A 23,399-nucleotide genomic window follows, 5' to 3' on the forward strand; every position below is an offset into this window, starting at 1 on the left:
TGATAGGACACTGCTCTGATAGGACACTGCTCTGATAGGACACTGTGCTCTGATAGGACACTGTGCTCTGATAGGACACTGCTCTGATAGGACACTGTGGTCTGATACGACACTGCTCTGATAGGACACTGCTCTGATAGGACACTGCTCTGATAGGACACTGCTCTGATAGGACACTGTGGTCTGATAGGACACTGTGGTCTGATAGGATACTGCTCTGATAGGACACTGCTCTGATAGGACACTGCTCTGATAGGACACTGCTCTGATAGGACACTGCTCTGATATGACACTGCTCTGATAGAACACTGTGGTCTGATACGACACTGCTCTGATAGGACACTGCTCTGATAGGACACTGCTCTGATAGGACACTGCTCTGATAGGACACTGCTCTGATAGGACACTGTGGTCTGATACGACACTGCTCTGATATGACACTGCTCTGATAGGACACTGCTCTGATAGGACACTGCTCTGATAGGACACTGTGGTCTGATACGACACTGTGCTCTGATAGGACACTGCTCTGATAGGACACTGTGCTCTGATAGGACACTGTGGTCTGATAGGACACTGTGGTCTGATAGGACACTGTGGTCTGATACGACACTGTGGTCTCTCTCTCTCTCGCTCTTCCCCATCACTCTCCTCCCCCACCACTCTCTCTCTCTCCCTCTTCCCTCCCCATCACTCTCTCTCTCCCTCTTCCCTCCCCATCACTCTCCTCCCCCACCACTCTCTCTCTCTCCCTCTTCCCTCCCCATCACTCTCCTCCCCCACCACTCTCTCTCTCTCCCTCTTCCCTCCCCATCACTCTCTCTCTCCCTCTTCCCCCACCACCACTCTCCCTCTTCCCTCTTCCCCTCATTCTCTCTCCTCTTTGTCAGGGCTCTCTGACAGCGTGTGAGTTCCTGCTGCAGAATGGGGCTGATGTGAACCAGAGGGACATGGGGGGGAGAGGACCCCTCCACCACGCTACCTACCTGGGACATACAGGGTGAGAGACATTCATTACCCCTCCACCACGCTACCTACCTGGGACATACAGGGTGAGAGACATTCATTACCCCTCCAACACACTACCTACCTGGGACATACAGGGTGAGAGACATTCATTACCCCTCCAACACGCTACCTACCTGGGACATACAGGGTGAGAGACATTCATTACCCAGGCTATATACACGGGGTACCAGGCTATATACACGGGGGTACCAGGCTATATACACGGGGGTACCAGGCTATATACATGGGGTACCAGGCTATATACATGGGGTACCAGGCTATATACACGGGGGTACCAGGCTATATACACGGGGGTACCAGGCTATATACACGGGGTACCAGGCTATATACACGGGGTACCAGGCTATATACACAGGGTACCAGGCTATATACACGGGGGTACCAGGCTATATACACGGGGGTACCAGGCTATATACATGGGGTACCAGGCTATATACACGGGGTACCAGGCTATATACACGGGGGTACCAGGCTATATACACGGGGGTACCAGGCTATATACATGGGGTACCAGGCTATATACACGGGTGTACCAGGCTATATACACGGGGTACCATTATGTCGTTGATGTGCTGCGGAACAAGGTCATTGAGGTAAACGTGTACATATATCTTGTGGTAAAGTGACTAGGCAACAGGATAGATAATAAGCAGTAACAGCAACGTGTGTGATGAGTCAAAATAGTTTGTGCAAAGGGGGTTCAATGCAGATAGTCGGGGTAGCTATTTGGTTAACTATTTAGCATTCTTGTGGCTTGGGGGTAGAAGCTGTTCAGGGTCCTTTTGGTTCCAGACTTGGTGCATCGGTCCCGGATTAGTGTCCCGCTCCCTGAAAGTGGCAGCTCTAGCCTGTTTCTCAGTGCAGATGTTGCCTGTAATCCATGGCTTCTGGTTGGGATATGTACGTACGGTCACTGTGGGAACAACGTCGTCGATGCACTTATTAATGAAGCCGATGACTGATGTGGTGAACTCCTCAATGTTATCAGATGAATACAGGAACACATTCCATTCTGTGCTAGTGAAACATTCCTGTAGATTAGCATGGGGTAAAAATGAAACATTCCTAAAGATTAGCATGGGGTAAAAATGAAACATTCCTAAAGATTAGCATGGGGTAAAAAGGAAACATTCCTGTAGATTAGCATGGTGTAAGAAGGAAACATTCCTGTAGATTAGCATGGGGTAAAAAGGAGACATTCCTGTAGATTAGCATGGGGTAAAAATTAAACATTCCTAAAGATTAGCATGGGGTAAGAAGGAAACATTCCTAAAGATTAGCATGCTGTAAAAAAGGAAACATTCCTGTAGATTAGCATGGTGTAAAAAGGAAACATTCCTATAGATTAGCATGGTGTAAAAAGGAAACATTCCTGTAGATTAGCATGGTGTAAAAAGGAGACATTCCTGTAGATTAGCATGGGGTAAAAATTAAACATTCCTAAAGATTAGCATGGGGTAAAAATTAAACATTCCTAAAGATTAGCATGGTGTAAAAAGGAAACATTCCTGTAGATTAGCATGGTGTAAAAAGGAAACATTCCTGTAGATTAGCATGGTGTAAAAAAGGAAACATTCCTGTAGATTAGCATGGGGTAAAAAAGGAAACATTCCTGTAGATTAGCATGGGATAAAAAGGAAACATTCCTGTAGATTAGCATGGTGTAAAAAGGAGACATTCCTATAGATTAGCATGGGGTAAAAAAGGAAACATTCCTATAGATTAGCATGGGATAAAAAGGAAACATTCCTGTAGATTAGCATGGTGTAAGAAGGAAACATTCCTGTAGATTAGCATGGGGTAAAATGAAACATTCCTGTAGATTAGCATGGGGTAAGAAGGAAACATTCCTGTAGATTAGCATGGGATAAAAAGGAAACATTCCTGTAGATTAGCATGGTGTAAAAAGGAAACATTCCTGTAGATTAGCATGGTGTAAAAAGGAAACATTCCTATAGATTAGCATGGGGTAAAAAAGGAAACATTCCTGTAGATTAGCATGGTGTAAAAAGGAAACATTCCTGTAGATTAGCATGAGGTGAAAAAAATGGGGGTACAACAGATTTCAGCTCCCTTGCATTAAAATCACCAACCACGAGAAGCACCTCCTCTGAATGATCATTTTCTTGTTTGCTTATGGCCCGATACAGCTCGTTGAGTGCGGTCTTAGTGCCAGCATCGGTTTGTGGCGGTAAATGGACAGCTAGGAAAAATAGAGATGAAAGAAAACCTCTTGGTAAATAGTGTGGTCTGCAGCTTATCATGAGGTACTCTAACTTGGGCAAGCAAAAAGGTCAAAACGTCCTGATCATTACAAATCGTGCACCTGGGCCACAGGGTAAGAGATTCATTCATTCATCCCTAACCCTTACACCACACTACCTACCTGGGACACAGGGTAAGAGATTCATTCATTCATCCCTAACCCTTACACCACACTACCTACCTGGGACACAGGGTAAGAGATTCATTCATTCATCCCTAACCCTTACACCACACTACCTACCTGGGCCACAGGGTAAGAGACATTCATTCATTCATCCCTAACCCTTACACCACACTACCTACCTGGGCCGCAGGGTAAGAGATTCATTCATTCATCCCTAACCCTTACACCACACTACCTACCTGGGCCACAGGGTAAGAGATTCATTCATTCATCCCTAACCCTTACACCACACTACCTACCTGGGCCACAGGGTAAAAGACATTCATTCATTCATCCCTAACCCTTACACCACACTACCTACCTGGGACACAGGGTAAGAGACATTCATTCATTCATCCCTAACCACTATACTTACCTGGTAACTTGCTTATATACACGGAGTACCACTACCGAGTGTGTATAACCAACGCATGAATGTTTCTAATCAAAATAAGAAGTGATGCAGTCAGTTTCTCCTCAACTCATAGCCAAGAGAGACTGGCAGCATACTATTTATATTAACCCTCTGATTACAATGAAGAGCAAAACGTGTCACTCTGTAGCTTAACGAGGTCTTTCCTTGCAGCACTGGACCACAGGACTGGACAATAACCAAGATTAGACAAAACTAGAGCCTGCGGGACTTTGTTTGTGGAGTGTGGTTTCATAAAAGCAGAGCATCTCTTTATTACAGACAGACATCTCCCCATCTTTACAACCATTGAATCAATATGTTTTGACCATGACAGTTTACAATCTAAGGTAACTCCAAGTAATTTAGTCTCCTCAACCTGTTCAACAGCCACACCATTCATTACCAGATTCAGCTGAGGTCTAGAACTTGATTTGTACCAAATACAACGCTCTTAGTTTTAAAGATGTTCTGGACTTCATTAGCTGTGGTTGCTGACATGTATATGGTTGAATCATCAGCATACATGGACACACAGGCTTTGTTTAATGCCAGTGGCAGGTCATTGGTAAAAATAAAAAGAGCAGAGGACCTAGAGAGCTGCCCTGCGGTACACCACACTTTACATGTTTAACATTAGAGAAGCTTTTCATTAAAGAAACCCCTCTGTGTTCTATTAGATAGATAGCTCTGAATCAACAATATGGCAGAGTTTGAAAATCCATAAGACATACGTTTTCTCAACAGGTTATGGTCAATAATATCGAAGGCCGCACTGAAATATAACAGGACTGCTCCCACAATCTTCATATTATCAATTTCTTTCAACCAATCATCAGTCATTTGTGTCAGTGCAGTACATGTTGAGTTCCCTTCTCTATAAAAGCATGCTGAAAGTCTGTTGTTAATTTGTTTACAGAGAAATAGCATTGTATTTGGTCAAACACCATTTTTTCCCCCAACAGTTTGCTAAGAGCTGGCAACAAGCTGATAGGTCTGCTGTTAGAACCAGTAAAGACCGCTTTACCACTATCGGGTAGTGGAATGACTTTGGCTTCACCGCAGGCCTGAGGACAAAGACTTTCCTCTAGGCTCAGATTAAAAACAAGGGGCTTCCCGGGTGGCGCAGTGGTCTAGGGCACTGCAGTGCAGTGCTAGCTGTGCCACCAGAGACTCTGGGTTTGAGCCCAGGCTCTGTCGCAGCCAGCCTTGACCCGGAGGTCCATGGGGCGAATATATCTATATCTCTCTCTAGATATATAGACATATAGACATATATATATATATATATATATAAATATATATCCATCTCTCTCTCTCTTTAGTCAAGTGTGTCTGTTCCTGAAGAGAGGGGCTTGTCAGACGGAGGTGGATGAGGAAGGTCACGACCCTCTGAGCATGGCTGTCCAGGCCGCTAACGCCGATATTGTTACACTGTAAGTGTTCACCGAAAACATCTGATACCTCTTCTAAAAGTATCTTAAATAATCCCCCCCCCGCCTCACTAAATGACTAAAATGTAAATATGAAATAAATAAATACAAAATGTTACCCAAACTTTTGTTAATATTATTCTGTTTTCTGTTTCTCTTCGATATATTTTCCCTACCTCTCCCCACCAAACCTACCCCCTTCTCCTACCTCTCCCTCTCTCTTCCCAGGTTGCGGTTAGCACGGATGAACGAGGAGATGCGCGAGGCGGAGGGTCCGTTTGGTCAGCCAGGTCAATACCCCAGCAGCTCCCCAACTGAACATCAGTACAGGAAATGTATTCAGGAGTTTATCTGCCTCACCATAGACTACTGTTAGGGGGCGCCACTGAGTCATGATGTATCCCAAATTGCACCCTATTCCCTAAGTAGTGCACTACATTTGCCCAGAGGCCTATTGGTACCCTATTCCCTATGTAGTGCACTACTTTTGACCTGGGCCCACTACAAAAGTAGTGCACTACATAGGGAATAGGGTGCAATTTCGAATACAGATTAGCCACTACTAACTGGGCAAATAGAGGCATATCATACAGGGCAGAGTAGTAGGATGAAGTTGCCCTTAGATAAACTGGTCTGGAGTCAGTTTTGCTTTGTTTCCGTAATTGGTTAGGGTTATTATTTGTGGAGGGTAAAGCTGATTCTAGATCTGTGTCTAAGAGCAACAAGGCCCTACTGACCGTAGCGCAGAACAACGTCGTTTTATCTTTCCAACAATATGCTTCTCTTCTCTTCTTCTTCTACATCCAGATCTTTTAACCACATCGCTAGCTGCTTTCCACACCGTTCCTATTATAAACTGAGTGAAACACAGTGTAACTGGCTGTTCCTAATAGTCTTGTCTGTGGTTCTCACTGTCAGGCCGTTTACTCACTACACTGCTCAACACTTCCTGCCTCTCCTGTACACTCTTAGAGAAAAACAAAGTGCTATCTAGAACCATTAATGGCTCTTCGGCTGTCCCCATTAGGAGATCCCTTTGAAGAACCCGTGTCTGGGTTCCGTTATAGAACCCTTTTCACAGAGGATTCTACATGGAACACAAAATAGTTCTATCTGGAACCAAAAAAGGTTCCCCTGTGGACATAGCTAAAGAACCCTTCTTTTCTTAGTGTAGGCCTTCCTGTCCATGTATTACCTTCCCTCTTCCTCCCTCTCTGACCAGTAAGGACCTAAGCTTCCACAGTCTTGACAATATTATTCTACAGTGTCCTTCCTATTCAGCATTTTACAGTAGTTTAGAACATTATATTATAGTGTTCTATTCAACATTTTACAGTAGTTTAGAACATTATATTATAGTGTTCTATTCATCATTTTACAGTAGTTTAGAACATTATATTATAGTGTTCTATTCAGCATTTTACAGTGGTTTAGAACATTATATTATAGTGTTCTATTCAGCATTTTACAGTAGTTTAGAACATTATATTATAGTGTTCTATTCAGTATTTTACAGTAGTTTAGAACATTATATTATAGTGTTCTATTCAGCATTTTACAGTAGTTTAGAACATTATATTATAGTGTTCTATTCAGCATTTTACAGTAGTTTAGAACATTATATTATAGTGTTCTATTCATCATTTTACAGTAGTTTAGAACATTATATTATAGTGTTCTATTCAGCATTTTACAGTAGTTTAGAACATTATATTATAGTGTTCTATTCAGCATTTTACAGTAGTTTAGAACATTATATTATAGTGTTCTATTCAGCATTTTACAGTAGTTTATATTCCAGAATTTGATAGTACCATAAGAATTTATCAGCGGCCCATTGTGTTATAATGAATTAGAATCTGTCGATTTAGAAATAATGGCATGATTACAGTAGGTCTATAACTCCGTGGTCCTTAAAGGGTTCAAGCTGGTCTGAAAAGGAAGCCTTTTGTCCTCATATCTTCTGTGGGAGATCTAGGTTAGATGTCATTCAGTGGCTCGATGTGCAGGGTTCCAACTGTTGTTCTACGATGGCATGAGGTTACAGTGATATGGAATGGGTGTCGTTGTGGCTGCTATAGGCATGGTCAGGGAAGGTCCACTGCGTTAGTCTGGGAAGGGGGGGGGTCGTCATGTTTCACTGTGTGTGTAATGGGAAGGGACGGATGCAGGGGTGAATTGGTCCCAATGTGATGAGAATACCGAAGGAGAATACCGAAGGACTGATGGATGGAGAAAGAGACAAACGCCTGCTTTGTTGTGAGTGAGGATTAAATGCTACATTATTATTACGATGATATCTTAATGTAAAAAAAACTACTTTCGCTTCCTAACAGTCATGTTGCTTTATTTATCGTTGCTGTCGTGTTTACGTCATGCTCTCTCATTTTGCTCGTTGACTTTCTGTCTTTTTGTTTTGTATTGGTTTATTTATGTTAAAATAGGGTAGTAAAAACATCCGGAATCTTCCATACATGATTCCTGGAAAACCGAGGAATTTGGGGGAAGTTATTGGAATGTTGTAATCCTACGTTGAACCCGGAGGACTTGTGCTATAATGATTATTATTACAGAATTGATGTGTTTCTGTAAATTATTTTCCTTTATTTATTTTTTATTTTAAATCTTTCAAACTTTTCAATATCCTCACTTTTTTTTCTGACTGGATATGTTGTGGTCTGGTCTTGCGTCATTGTGTCACACACACATTCTGGCTTCAGTTCTAAACAAGGGTTTCATCAACCCTGTCCCTTCAACGCTCCCACTGATCTATACCTAGAATTACTGTACTAGACTTGTTGAAAAATGTCATTTATTTGTAGACATTCTAGTGATTACGTGTTTCTATATCTATATTTCAAACCTTTTTTGATTGCAGTCATTCAGTGTTTACTGATAAATACATCTTCTTCACGACCAGACCAGTGGTGCTTTGGTTGACTTATGGCGACAGAGGGAATCAGGGGCCATTGGTAACTGTCCCTGTAGTAGGTAGGGAGAGGAAGAGCTAGACCCATTTGATTATCATCAAAACCCATTGTAATTCTATGGTTACAACTGACTGTCTTCTCCGGTCATCATTGCTCAATTGCTCATTATATTCTGCATGCTTTTCGGTTGTGACCGGAACGTTCTAGAACGTATGTACGCGTTCTAGAATATACTCTTGGGCGTTTTAGAATGCTGCGTAGTTCTTGGGGGCGTTCAAGAATGCTGTCTGCATTCGGAGCATGATAGTTTCCTATTTGTCCCCTCATGGTGCTGTGCAGTCCTGTTAAAAAGCATGAGCTACAGTACAGTACAGCCACTTCCTGTGATGTCCTAAAACAACTTCCTCCTGTCTCTTTGGTAGACCTATGGACCTCTGTGCCATCTCTACGTCCACTTATGGACCAGCTATAGCTTCACTGTTTTGTCAATTTTATTTATTTTTCCTTTTTAATGAAACATAGAGTTGAACTGTTTTTCATTAGCTAGCCAACCTCTGTTTGTTCCTCAACTACGTTGGCATGAAGTCCTAAAGTAGTTTGATTTTTTGTTGTTGTTCTCTGCCAAAGACTTTGGAAAAGGGATGTGTGCAACAGTGTTGTTAGGCATCAATCAGTTTAACTTCAGCGAGACATAAATACAGCGTTTAACGTCTCATAACACATGGTACAGTGAAACATAAAGTGGTAGAAACAGTGTTCGCCAGGGTTTTTACCAAATGTTTAAAAGAAGATAGTCACAGAACAATTATTATTTTCATCAATAGTTTTTTTATTTCCAGAGTGTGGCAGCAGGTGATATTCTGCAAGTATTTTGAATTCAAAGTAAACGGGAGTGATAAGGTCAATATATTTGACCAGGGACTGTGACTGAATAGGGTGGTAACCAAGCCCAGCTGAAGTGGTGGGTGTTGTTTCTTACTGTTTTAACATTGGGGTTAAAGGATGCTTCTAAACAAACAAACAAACAAACAAAAATGCTGTAAATAAAAACGCTTTTTAAAATTTTAACTCCTTGACTCAAACTGCCTGCTCTGACTTCTGCATTCCACCACGGAACCCTGCCTGTTCCGTGCCACCTGTTCTGATTCTGTTCTCTTCTTCCAAACATCTATCTGTGCACTCTTTTGGAATATTGTGACATAGCTATCTCTCTGTACTACTTGGGGAAACAAACATCCTTGTATTAATATCTCTACATTTGGATATCTTTGGAATAACTTTCTTTTTGTTCCTTGGTTTTAGAAACACTGAGATGGTGATTTTAAAAAAAATGCATAAAGAGAATAAAACCAAGAAACTCTTGATGAACTCCTCACCTTGCTTGGACTGCATCTGCCTCATTTCTGATTCCTGTTGTCTTCTCTCCTTGTAAACAACCCTTCTCTCAACGTTGCCGTAACTTTGCGGTTGGAATGTTACTGGAACGTTGGGAGAACGTTACTCACTGGTCTATACTGTAACTCCGTCAACACACCACCACCACACCTTCAGCATTCAACAACGCACAGTGCAGTCCTATGAAGCTAGAGCCAGATCAACGGGTCATCTCAGAGAGGTCTTTCTTTTACCCAACTCTCTTCTGTCTCCTTCTCTGAGGAGGAAAAATACACTGTCTGTTTCCCAAATGGCACACTATTCCCTACATAGTGCACTACTTTTTTGTTTGTCTTTGCCCATTCACACTCTGAATGGCACACATACACAATCCATGTGTCAATTGTCTCAAGGCTTAAAAATAATTATTTAACCGGACTCCTCCCCTTCATCTACACTGATTTAAAGTGTATTTAGAAAGTGACATCAATAAGGGATCATAGCTTTCACCTGGATTCACATTTTTGTCACTTAGCAGATGCTCATGTCCAGAGCGACTTACATTCAGTACATTCACCTACAGACAGCTAGGTGGGACAACCACATATATCAGTCATAGTCAGTACATTCATCTTCAGATAGCTAGGTGGACCAGTCATAGTCAGTAAATGTATCTCCAGATAGCTAGGTGGACCAGTCATAGTCAGTACATTCATCTCCAGATAGCTAGGTGGACCAGTCATAGTCAGTACATTCATCTTCAGATAGCTAGGTGGAACAGTCATAGTCAGTACATTCATCTTCAGATAGCTAGGTGGACCAGTCATAGTCAGTACATTTATCTCCAGATAGCTAGGTGGACCAGTCATAGTCAGTACATTTATCTCCAGATAGCTAGGAGGACCAGTCATAGTCAGTACATTCATCTTCAGATAGCTAGGTGGAACAGTCATAGTCAGTACATTTATCTTCAGATAGCTAGGTGGACCAGTCATAGTCAGTACATTTATCTCCAGATAGCTAGGTGGGACAACCACATATCTCAGTCGTAGAAAGTATTTTTTTTCCTCAATAACGTTGCTGTCTGTAGAGTCAGAGCTAGAAAGGGGGGGTGGTGGGTGCAAGATTCAGGTTTTATTTTATGGGGAGGTGGGGGGAGCGAGGTGAGGAGAAAAGGGGGATATATAGTCTGTTGTACAACTGAAATGTGTCTTCTGCATTTAACCCAACCCCTCTTAATCAGAGAGGGGCTGTGGGGGCTCCCTTAATCAACATCCACGTCTTCGGCGCCCGGGGAACAGTGGGTTGACTGTCAGCCTTACTGGGGAACAGTGGGTTAACTGTCTGCCTACCGGGGAACACTGGGTTAACTGTCTGTCTTACAGGAGAACAGTGGGTTAACTGCCTTGCTCAGGGGCAGAACAACAGATGTTTACTTTGTCAGGTCAGGGATTTGATCCGGCAACCTTTTGGGTACTGTCCCAATGCTCTAACCACTGGGCTACTTAAGATACTGTTTGAAGAGGTAGGGTTTCAGATGTTTTCACCTGGTCAGTCTATGCAATGGAAAGTGCAGGTGTTCTTAATGTTTTGAAAACTCATTGTATAGGGAATAAGACACAGCCAAAGGTTTGTTCTGTTTTGTTGACTGCTATCTGAGAAAAAGAATAAACTGACGACTGTTGTTGCTTCCGTTGCTACAGGCGTTGCCATGGGGACCAGCAGGAAGGTAAAGCGCAAGGATAGTGTTCGGGATAGAGTGAGTGATGCATCATGGTCTATCTCGCCTTGGGGGTTTGGTGTCTGTCTCTGTGGTCCATGTTATCCGGGATCCTTGGGGACATCCCTAAGCAATGAGAAGTTGGGGATCCTTGGGGACATCCCTAACCAATCAGAAGTTGGGGATCCTTGGGGACATCCCTAACCAATCAGAAGTTGGGGATCCTTGGGGACATCCCTAACCAATCAGAAGTTGGGGATCCTTGGGGACATCCCTAACCAATCAGAAGTTGAAATGTGAAAGGGTTAAGAAAGGGTTGTTAAGGTTTGGATAAGGGTAGGGGCTAAGGTTAGGATAAGGGTAGGGGCTAAGGTTAGGATAAGGGTAGGGGCTAAGGTTCGGATAAGGGTAGGGGCTAAGGTTCGGATAAGGGTAGGGGCTAAGGTTAGGATAAGGGTAGGGGCTAAGGTTTGGATAAGGGTAGGGGCTAAGGTTAGGATAAGGGTAGGGGCTAAGGTTAGGATAAGGGTAGGGGCTAAGGTTCGGATAAGGGTAGGGGCTAAGGTTCGGATAAGGGTAGGGGCTAAGGTTAGGATAAGGGCTAAGGTTAGGATAAGGGCTAAGGTTAGGATAAGGGTAGGGGCTAAGGTTAGGATAAGGGCTAAGGTTAGGATAAGGGCTAAGGTTAGGATAAGGGCTAAGGTTAGGATAAGGGTAGGGGCTAAGGTTAGGATAAGGGTAGGTGCTAAGGTTTGGATACGGGTAGGGGCTAAGGTTAGGATAAGGGTAGGGGCTAAGGTTAGGATAAGGGTAGGGGCTAAGGTTAGGATAAGGGTAGGGGCTAAGGTTCGGATAAGGGTAGGGGCTAAGGTTAGGTTTAGGGTAGGAATGTCCCAGGGATCCCAGATAGCTCTGACCATCTCTCTGTCCTACTGGTGTACACGATCATATATTTAAGGAACCTCAATCTCTCTTCAAATGGTGTGCACACACACACAAACAAACACAAAACACAAACACAAAACACGCACGCGAACACACTTGCTTTGGGAGAAAGTTTGCTTGGGTGACCTCACTGGTGTTGTTCATCTATCTCTTCCCACTGTGTGATAATATTGTTCTGCTTATCAATGGATCAACGCTTTTCTAAACATTGACAGCTGTGAAGGAAGTAGGCTTCAGAGGTTTGGTGATTGCAATGACCTCGTTCTATCCCAGCTTTCACAATCATTACAAATCATTAGTATTTACCACAGGACTGAAAACACATTGGGTTTTATTTTGAATTTTTTATTTTGAATATTGTAAAGTGGCTGTTCCACTGGATGTCATAAGGTGAATTCACCAATTTGTAAGTCGCTCTGGATAAGAGCGTCTGCCAAATGACTTAAATGTAATGTAAATGTTTTGTCTACATACCCCCTCCCCTATACCCCACCAGTAACACTTTTGGCTATTCTTACCAGAGAACGAGAAAATAAATATCTGTTTTCGTTGTTATCAAAATGGAAACCCCAGAGCCTCCCAATGGATTAATTATGAATTAAGACGCTTACCTCCAAAACACTATAAGAACGAAGAGATATAGTTTCTACACTTAGCTTATAGTTATACTTCACTAAATACTCGTAGGAACCAACACAGCCATAGGGAAGATTTATTTAATTTAATTATTTATTTACAACCTTTATTTACAATGACGGCCAAGGAACAATGTGTTAACTACCTTGTTCAGGGGCAGAACGACCGATTTTTACCTTGTCAGCTCGGGGATTCGTTCCAGCAACCTTTTGGTTACCGGCCCAATGCCTTGTTCAGGGGCAGAACAGCAGATTCCAGATGAATGATATGACACATTGCTGATCCTATTGTAAGAATTTTGAATCGAATTCTGTGAACCTCTTGAGTTCCGGGACTTGTGTGTTCATTGTAGCCTCCTGTGAGCTCCTGAACCAATAGGAAGCCTGTATTCAACACGAGTAGAGGGGATGCACACCGAACAGAGCAGATTTCGATCAACCATAGAGAATGATAGAGGCCAAAAGGCTGTTTTAGCATGGGCAGCACCATTGAGGGCTTCCACCGTGCTTCCACCATTTTAAAGTAGTCCAAGTAGTCAACTGGGTGGGGATTCCTATGGTTTGTTGCCTCAATGGCGCTGCCCATGACGACACAGATCCTTTAATGGCACAGATATAAAGATGAGTCCTCTATCTATCTCTAGGGGATCAACCCTCAGGCGAGGTGGTCAGGATGTTCACCACTATGGCTGCGTTTACACAGGCAGCCGAATTCTAATCTGTTGCCCAATTATAAGTAAAAGTGCTGATCTGATTGGTCAGAAGAATTACTCACTCCAGCTTCAGGGATGGGCAATATAACATTACTATAGAATACTATAGGGCATTATAACTATAGAACATTAATAAAGAATACTGTTGGGAATTAGAACTATAGAACATTACTATAGAATACTATAGGGCATTAGAACTATAGAACATTAATATAGAATACTGTTGGGAATTAGAACTATAGTACATTACTATAGAATACTATAGGGAATTAGAACTATAGAACATTACTATAGAATACTATAGGGCATTAGAACTATAGAACATTCATATAGAATACTGTTGGGAATTAGAACTATAGTACATTACTATAGAATACTGTTGGGAATTAGAACTATAGAACATTACTATAGAATACTATAGGGCATTAGAACTATAGAACATTCATATAGAATACTGTTGGGAATTAGAACTATAGTACATTACTATAGAATACTATAGGGAATTAGAACTATAGAACATTACTATAGAATACTATAGGGAATTAGAACTATAGAACATTACTATAGAATACTATAGGGCATTAGAATTATAGAACATTACCATAGAATACTATAGGGAATTAGAACTATAGAACATTACTATAGAATACTATAGGGAATTAGAACTATAGAACATTACTATAGAATACTATAGGGAATTAGAACATTACTATAGAATACTATAGGGCATTAGAACTATAGAACATTACCATAGAATACTATAGGGAATTAGAACTATAGAACATTACTATAGAATACTATAGGGAATTAGAACTATAGAACATTACTATAGGGAATTAGAACTATAGAATATTACTATAGAATACTTTAGGGAATTAGAACTATAGAACATTACTATAGAATACTATAGAACATTACTATAGAATACTATAGGGAATTAGAACTATAGAACATTACTATAGAATACTATAGGGAATTAGAACTATAGAACATAACTATAGGGAATTAGAACTATAGAATATTACTATAGAATACTATAGGGAATTAGAACTATAGAACATTACTATAGAATACTATAGGGCATTAGAACTATAGAACATTACTATAGAATACTATAGGGAATTAGAACTATAGAACATTACTAAAGGGAATTAGAACCATAGAACATTACTATAGAATACTATAGGGCATTAGAACTATAGAACATTACTATAGAATACTATAGGGAATTAGAACTATAGATCATTACTATAGAATACTATAGGGCATTAGAACTATAGAACATTACTATAGAATACTATAGGGAATTAGAACTATAGAACATTACTATAGAATACTATAGGGAATTAGAACTATAGAACATTACTATAGAATACTATAGGGAATTAGAACTATAGAACATTACTATAGAATACTATAGGGAATTAGAACTATAGAACATTACTATAGAATACTATAGGGAATTAGAACTATAGAACATTACTATAGAATACTATAGGGAATTAGAACTATAGATCATTACTATAGAATACTATAGGGCATTAGAACTATAGAACATTACTATAGAATACTATAGGGAATTAGAACTATAGAACATTACTAAAGGGAATTAGAACTATAGAACATTACTATAGGGAATTAGAACTATAGAACATTACTATAGAATACTATAGGGAATTAGAACTATAGAACATTACTATAGAATACTATAGGGCATTAGAACTATAGAACATTACTATAGAATACTATAGGGAATTAGAACTATAGAACATTACTATAGAATACTATAGAACATTACTATAGAATACTATAGGGAATTAGAACTATAGAACATTACTATAGAATACTATAGGGAATTAGAACTATAGAACATTACTATAGAATACTATAGGGAATTAGAACTATAGAACATTACTATAGAATACTATAGGGCATTAGAACTATAGAACATTACTATAGAATACTATAGGGAATTAGAACTATAGAACATTACTATAGAATACTATAGGGCATTAGAACTATAGAACATTACTATAGAATACTATAGGGAATTAGAACTATAGAACATTACTAAAGGGAATTAGAACTATAGAACATTACTATAGGGAATTAGAACTATAGAACATTACTATAGAATACTATAGGGAATTAGAACTATAGAAAATTACTATAGAATACTATAGGGCATTAGAACTATAGAACATTACTATAGAATACTATAGGGAATTAGAACTATAGAACATTACTATAGAATACTATAGGGCATTAGAACTATAGAACATTACTATAGAATACTATAGGGAATTAGAACTATAGAACATTACTATAGAATACTATAGGGAATTAGAACTATAGAACATTACTATAGAATACTATAGGGAATTAGAACTATAGAACATTACTATAGAATACTATAGGGAATTAGAACTATAGAACATTACTATAGAATACTATAGGGAATTAGAACTATAGAACATTACTAAAGGGAATTAGGACTATAGAACAGTACTATAGGGAATTAGAACTATAGAACATTACTATAGAATACTATAGGGAATTAGAACTATAGAACATTACTATAGAATACTATAGGGAATTAGAACTATAGAATATTACTATAGAATACTATAGGGAATTAGAACTATAGAACATTACTATAGAATACTATAGGGCATTAGAACTATAGAACATTACTATAGAATACTATAGGGAATTAGAACTATAGAACAATACTAAAGGGAATTAGAACTATAGAACATTACTATAGGGAATTAGAACTATAGAACATTACTATAGAATACTATAGGGCATTAGAACTATAGAACATTACTATAGAATACTATAGGGAATTAGAACTATAGAACATTACTATAGAATACTATAGGGAATTAGAACTATAGAACATTACTATAGAATACTATAGGGAATTAGAACTATAGAACATTACTATAGAATACTATAGGGAATTAGAACTATAGAACATTACTATAGAATACTATAGGGAATTAGAACTATAGAACATTACTATAGAATACTATAGGGAATTAGAACTATAGAACATTACTATAGAATACTATAGGGAATTAGAACTATAGAACATTACTATAGAATACTATAGGGCATTAGAACTATAGAACATTACTATAGAATACTATAGGGAATTAGAACTATAGAACATTACTAAAGGGAATTAGAACTATAGAACATTACTATAGGGAATTAGAACTATAGAACATTACTATAGAATACTACAGGGAATTAGAACTATAGAACATTACTATAGAATACTATAGAACATTACTATAGAATACTATAGGGAATTAGAACTATAGAACATTACTATAGAATACTATAGGGCATTAGAACTATAGAACATTACTATAGAATACTATAGGGAATTAGAACTATAGAACATTACTAAAGGGAATTAGAACTATAGAACATTACTATAGGGAATTAGAACTATAGAACATTACTATAGAATACTACAGGGAATTAGAACTATAGAACATTACTATAGAATACTATAGAACATTACTATAGAATACTATAGGGAATTAGAACTATAGAACATTACTATAGAATACTATAGGGAATTAGAACTATAGAACATTACTATAGAATACTATATGGCATTAGAACTATAGAACATTACTATAGAATACTATAGGGTATTAGAACTATAGAACATTACTATAGAATACTATAGGGAATTAGAACTATAGAACATTACTATAGAATACTATAGGGAATTAGAACTATAGAACATTACTATAGAATACTATAGGGCATTAGAACTATAGAACATTACTGTAGAATACTATAGGGAATTAGAACTATAGAACATTACTATAGAATACTATAGGGAATTAGAACTATAGAACATTACTGTAGGGCATTAGATCTATAGAACATTACTATAGAATACTATAGGGAATTAGAACTATAGAACATTACTATAGAATACTATAGGGCATTAGAACTATAGAACATTACTGTAGAATACTATAGGGAATTAGAACTATAGAACATTACTATAGAATACTATAGGGAATTAGAACTATAGAACATTACTATAGAATACTATAGGGAATTAGAACTATAGAACATTACTGTAGGGCATTAGATCTATAGAACATTACTATAGAATACTATAGGGCATTAGAACTATAGAACATTACTGTAGAATACTATAGGGAATTAGAACTATAGAACATTACTATAGAATACTATAGGGAATTAGAACTATAGAACATTACTGTAGGGAATTAGAACTATAGAACATTACTATAGAATACTATAGGGCATTAGAACTATAGAACATTACTGTAGGGCATTAGATCTATAGAACATTACTATAGAATACTATAGGGAATTAGAACTATAGAACATTACTGTAGGGCATTAGATCTATAGAACATTACTATAGGGCATTAGAACTATAGAACATTACTGTAGGGCATTAGATCTATAGAACATTACTATAGGGCATTAGAACTATAGAACATTACTGTAAGGCATTAGATCTATAGAACATTACTATAGAATACTATAGGGCATTAGATCTATAGAACATTACTATAGAATACTATAGGGCATTAGAACTATAGAACATTACTGTAGGGCATTAGATCTATAGAACATTACTATAGAATACTATAGGGCATTAGAACTATAGAACATTACTGTAGGGCATTAGATCTATAGAACATTACTATAGAATACTATAGGGCATTAGAACTATAGAACATTACTGTAGGGCATTAGATCTATAGAACATTACTATAGAATACTATAGGGAATTAGAACTATAGAACATTACTATAGAATACTATAGGGCATTAGAACTATAGAACATTACTGTAGGGCATTAGATCTATAGAACATTACTATAGAATACTATAGGGCATTAGAACTATAGAACATTACTGTAGGGCATTAGATCTATAGAACATTACTATAGAATACTATAGGGAATTAGAACTATAGAACATTACTATAGAATACTATAGGGCATTAGAACTATAGAACATTACTGTAGGGCATTAGATCTATAGAACATTACTATAGAATACTATAGGGAATTAGAACTATAGAACATTACTATAGAATACTATAGGGAATTAGACCTATAGAACATTACTGTAGGGCATTAGATCTATAGAACATTACTATAGAATACTATAGGGCATTAGAACTATAGAACATTACTGTAGGGCATTAGAACTATAGAACATTACTATAGAATACTATAGGGCATTAGAACTATAGAACATTACTGTAGGGCATTAGATCTATACCTGTCCAATCCGTTTAGACCAGTGCCATACTGAAGTATGGAAAACAATCCTGATAATTACCTGACAGTTTGTCTAGTTTTCCTGTAGTAGATGTTCTGATCTCATCCTGATACTGTGCTTTACTAACACTGGGATCTCTGAACCAGTGGGGTTCATTTAACACCACACGGGGTGACAGATTATCTGTGGGCTATCTGGTGATCTTGTCTGAACCTCTGATCAAGTCAAGTTATTGCTAGTTCTATCTCTGGTCCAGGATGTTAGTGTATGTTCCTTCACTAACCCACACAGCCACACTAATGCCTGGGACCAAAGCTACTCTATTCCTTGGGGAGCCACAGTGCCCGAATGGCGCCCCCTTGTGATTGTAATGTCCCCTCTTGCAGGTAACACAACATATCACATCTTTCGGGAGTTCTCGCTCATGGCGTCCCACCAGCCCGAGAAGCTAAAGAAGAGAATACACTTCAACAACTGCCAGACGTAGTCCATGATGACATCAAAACATACTTCAGCCACTGCCTGAGGTAGTCAAAGACTCCTAACTTGAGTCAGACTCTGAAGTGACTTACTAACAAGTCTCTGTGTCCTACACCTGAGATCTATTTAGGTAGAGCACCGCCATCAAGACAGATCTATTTGGGTAGAGCACCATCAAGACAGATCTATTTAGGTAGAGCACCATCAAGACAGATCTATTTAGGTAGAGAACCACCACCAAGACAGATCTATTTAGGTAGAGAACCACCACCAAGACAGATCTATTTAGGTAGAGAACCACCACCAAGACAGATCTATTTAGGTAGAGAACCACCACCAAGACAGATCTATTTAGGTAGAGCACCATCAAGACAGATCTATTTAGGTAGAGCACCATCAAGACAGATCTATTTAGGTAGAGAACCACCACCAAGACAGATCTATTTAGGTAGAGAACCACCACCAAGACAGATCTATTTAGGTAGAGAACCACCACCAAGACAGATCTATTTAGGTAGAGAACCACCATCAAGACAGATCTATTTAGGTAGAGAACCACCACCAAGACAGATCTATTTAGGTAGAGAACCACCACCAAGACAGATCTATTTAGGTAGAGCACCATCAAGACAGATCTATTTAGGTAGAGAACCACCACCAAGACAGATCTATTTAGGTAGAGAACCACCACCAAGACAGATCTATTTAGGTAGAGAACCACCACCAAGACAGATCTATTTAGGTTGAGAACCACCACCAAGACAGATCTATTTAGGTAGAGAACCACCAAGACAGATCTATTTAGGGAGAGCACCATCAAGACAGATCTATTTGGGTAGAGCACCACCATCAAGACAGATCTATTTAGTTAGAGCACCACCATCAAGACCACCATTTTTCTTCAATCAGTTTTGATATAAAGATTTCAGTGGGTGTCCTGGTGTTCTCCTAGCACGCGATCATTGCTCTCAGTTCCATTACATTACACACAAGAGTCATCATTGGACGAAGGCGTCTACTGTACGGGAAAGTTTTGTTAAGAGTCGCGACGCTCGGGCTGAACATTTAACACGCATCGTTTGCGGTACGGTTTTGCAAGCATAAGGACCTTATCTTTATTTATTTTTAAAGGTTAAATTGATACACACCTTTTATAGGGTTCACACACGGTCGTATCTCCATTTAAGCACTAGTTTAGGGAAAACATACGGAAGACAGAGTGGACTACCTGTGCTAGTTAGTTATCTGCGTCTCAGAACATCTGTGTGTAAATGGAAGATGACACACGGTGTTGTCACTGAAAAATACTGTCGGCTGCAACTGTGTTGAAACCGGTTAAAACGGAGTACAGTGTTTCTTTTGTGTATTTTGCATTTGGGAAATTACTTAGAGGGAATTCATGTTTCTAGAACCGTACTGCAATTGAGGATCGATTCAGGTTTGGATTGGATTTGGGTTCCAGAACCACTTCTCCTTTAAACAGAACATGTAAGGTCATTGGACTAAGGAGTAACGTTAGGTTTATTTAGTTTATTATTGGGCGATTGTTCCCTTAGTTAGGGAGAGTGAAAAATAGCAATTTCAATTCATGCTTGATTATGTATTACTGTTTGTACAGACACACACAAAGGTACAGACACATGCACACTGCATACATTATGATATTGTTGTATGGTGGTATTAAACATTTTGTACTGTAGATATGTAGTGGTGTAATAATGTTATTTGATGTACTGTTTTATCTCTTGTTTTATATGTAATGTATGTGCTTTAATGTGTTTGGACCCCAGGAAGAGTAGCTGTTGCCTTGGCAGGAACTAATGGGGATCCATAATAAACCCCAGGAAGAGTAGCTGCTGCCTTGGCAGGAACTAATGGGGGATCCATAATAAACCCCAGGAAGAGTAGCTGCTGCCTTGGCAGGAACTAATGGGGATCCATAATAAACCCCAGGAAGAGTAGCTGCTGCCTTGGCAGGAACTAATGGGGATCCATAATAAACACCAGGAAGAGTAGCTGCTGCCTTGGCAGGAACTAATGGGGATCCATAATAAACCCCAGGAAGAGTAGCTGCTGAATTGGCAGGAATTAATGGGGATCCATAATAAACCCCAGGAAGAGTAGCTACTGCCTCGGCAGGAACTAATGGGGATCCATATTAAACCCATGGAAGAGTAGCTGCTGCCTTGGCAGGAACTAATGGGGATCCATAATAAACCTCAGGAAGAGTAGCTGCTGAATTGGCAGGAACTAATGGGGATCCATAATAAACCCCAGGAAGAGTAGCTGCTGAATTGGCAGGAACTAATGGGGATCCATAATAAATACACATACAGTACAGATAAAATGTGTCCTATATACAAGATAGAAAGTGTGTGTATATATATATATATATTCAGACAAATTGTAATTTTGCAACAAACAGGTGGAAATAAATGGGGCTATAAAATAATTGAAACGTCTGTTGGTCGTTCTTCTACATTCGATTCGGATTATTTAATACAGTTCAATGATTTAGACACACCGACTGTATACATCATACATGGCGGCAGGTAGCAATTGGGCCAATAACCCTGAGAGGTTGCTGGTTCGAATCCCAGAGCGGACTTGGTGAAAAATCTGTTGATGTGCCCTTGAGCGTGACACTTAACCCTGTAAGACGCTTTTAATAAGACAGCAGAGAGGGCCCTCTGGTGGTCATTTGATTTGTCATCTATAATTTTGTAGGCCGACACATGACCCATGTCATACCCAGTGAATGATATATGATGATGTCTAGGATCATACCCAAACTGTCCATCCTATCACTGTTAATGAGAGAAGAAGAAGAAGAAGAAGAAGAAGAAGAAGAAGAAGAAGAAGAAGGAGAAGAAGAAGAAGGAGAAGAAGAAGAAGGAGAAGAAGAAGAAGAAGAAGGAGAAGAAGGAGAAGAAGAAGAAGAAGGAGAAGAAGGAGAAGAAGAAGAAGAAGAAGAAGAAGAAGGAGAAGAAGAAGGAGAAGGAGAAGAAGAAGGAGAAAAAGAAGGAGAAGAAGAAAAATGTATCGTACTAAAGGTTCAAGGTCCATTTATACGAAAAACAGTCTGAAACATGTTGTCAAAGTTGAACAAACAAACACCGATAATCAAAGTCAACATATACCTTAGTACAATCAACCACCCCTAAATAATTATCTTCAAGAAAGACAGTTTAGTCCTCAAAACACACTTTCAGGTACAAGAAAATGCTCTCATCCTGCAGAAAAGAGGTGGTTTTATACTCACTTTGCATGTTCACCACTAATTAGTCCCCTGGGAAACATAGACCGAAACCATGGTTCCTACCTTGTACCATGAAGTAGCCTATCCTACACTAGACAGACTCTTTTCACGCCACTTTTGATAAAAAGGGATTTTCACATTAGGTTAGAAAAGCATTTTTGCTAACCCTAACCCTTTTCCTAATCTTAACCTCCTAACCGGTCACGTTAATTCTCCTAACATGCTACGATAAAGTCACTTCAGTATTAAAGTAGCATGAAAATAGTGTTCGCCTAACCTATAAATCAACCCTGAATAACAGGTCTGTATATCGTCAAAATACCACAAGCCTCTATTAGAACAATAATCATTACAGTTGAATAGTATTCTCATTCTGGGTCAAGTGACACACCTCAATTAACAACTAACATTGATTGCCCTTTATTCACGTTATATATAAAACATAAGATGCATACATTTAGTGTGTATTATTCAGTCGGATCCTTTACTTATGAAGAAGAAGGAAAAAAACGATTTAGAATGACAAAATGATGTTAAATTAACTCTAAATAGACTATTTGTACACTTTACACGCTTTGCTTTGGATTGCACATAGTTTATTTGTATTAATCAAATTGTAAAACTATAAGTAATGTTTTTGCATGATTCAATTTGTTTGGATAAATTATATTTTTATATGACTGTTGCAATGTAACTATTGCACAATGAGTTTATAACTGTGGTGACAACATTGTAACAACA

At 38.9% G+C, this 23,399-nt stretch overlaps 1 protein-coding gene across 1 annotated transcript in view; it reads left to right on the top strand.

Moving 5' to 3' along the window:
- Window positions 1–21,835, top strand: part of LOC135541314 (arf-GAP with coiled-coil, ANK repeat and PH domain-containing protein 3-like) — a 203,998-nt gene extending 182,163 nt beyond the window's left edge. Inside the window, exons 22-25 of the mRNA XM_064967473.1 lie at window positions 891–1,000; window positions 5,195–5,305; window positions 5,531–5,592; window positions 19,306–21,835. Of these exons, the coding sequence (XP_064823545.1) occupies window positions 891–1,000; window positions 5,195–5,305; window positions 5,531–5,592; window positions 19,306–19,406 (384 nt within the window). The 3' untranslated portion in view covers window positions 19,407–21,835. The remainder of the gene's footprint in view (window positions 1–890; window positions 1,001–5,194; window positions 5,306–5,530; window positions 5,593–19,305) is intronic.
- Window positions 21,836–23,399: the final 1,564 nt, after the last annotated feature.

The sequence above is a fragment of the Oncorhynchus masou genome, chromosome 6 (genome assembly GCF_036934945.1).
Source record: "Oncorhynchus masou masou isolate Uvic2021 chromosome 6, UVic_Omas_1.1, whole genome shotgun sequence".
NCBI classification, from domain to species: domain Eukaryota; kingdom Metazoa; phylum Chordata; class Actinopteri; order Salmoniformes; family Salmonidae; genus Oncorhynchus; species Oncorhynchus masou.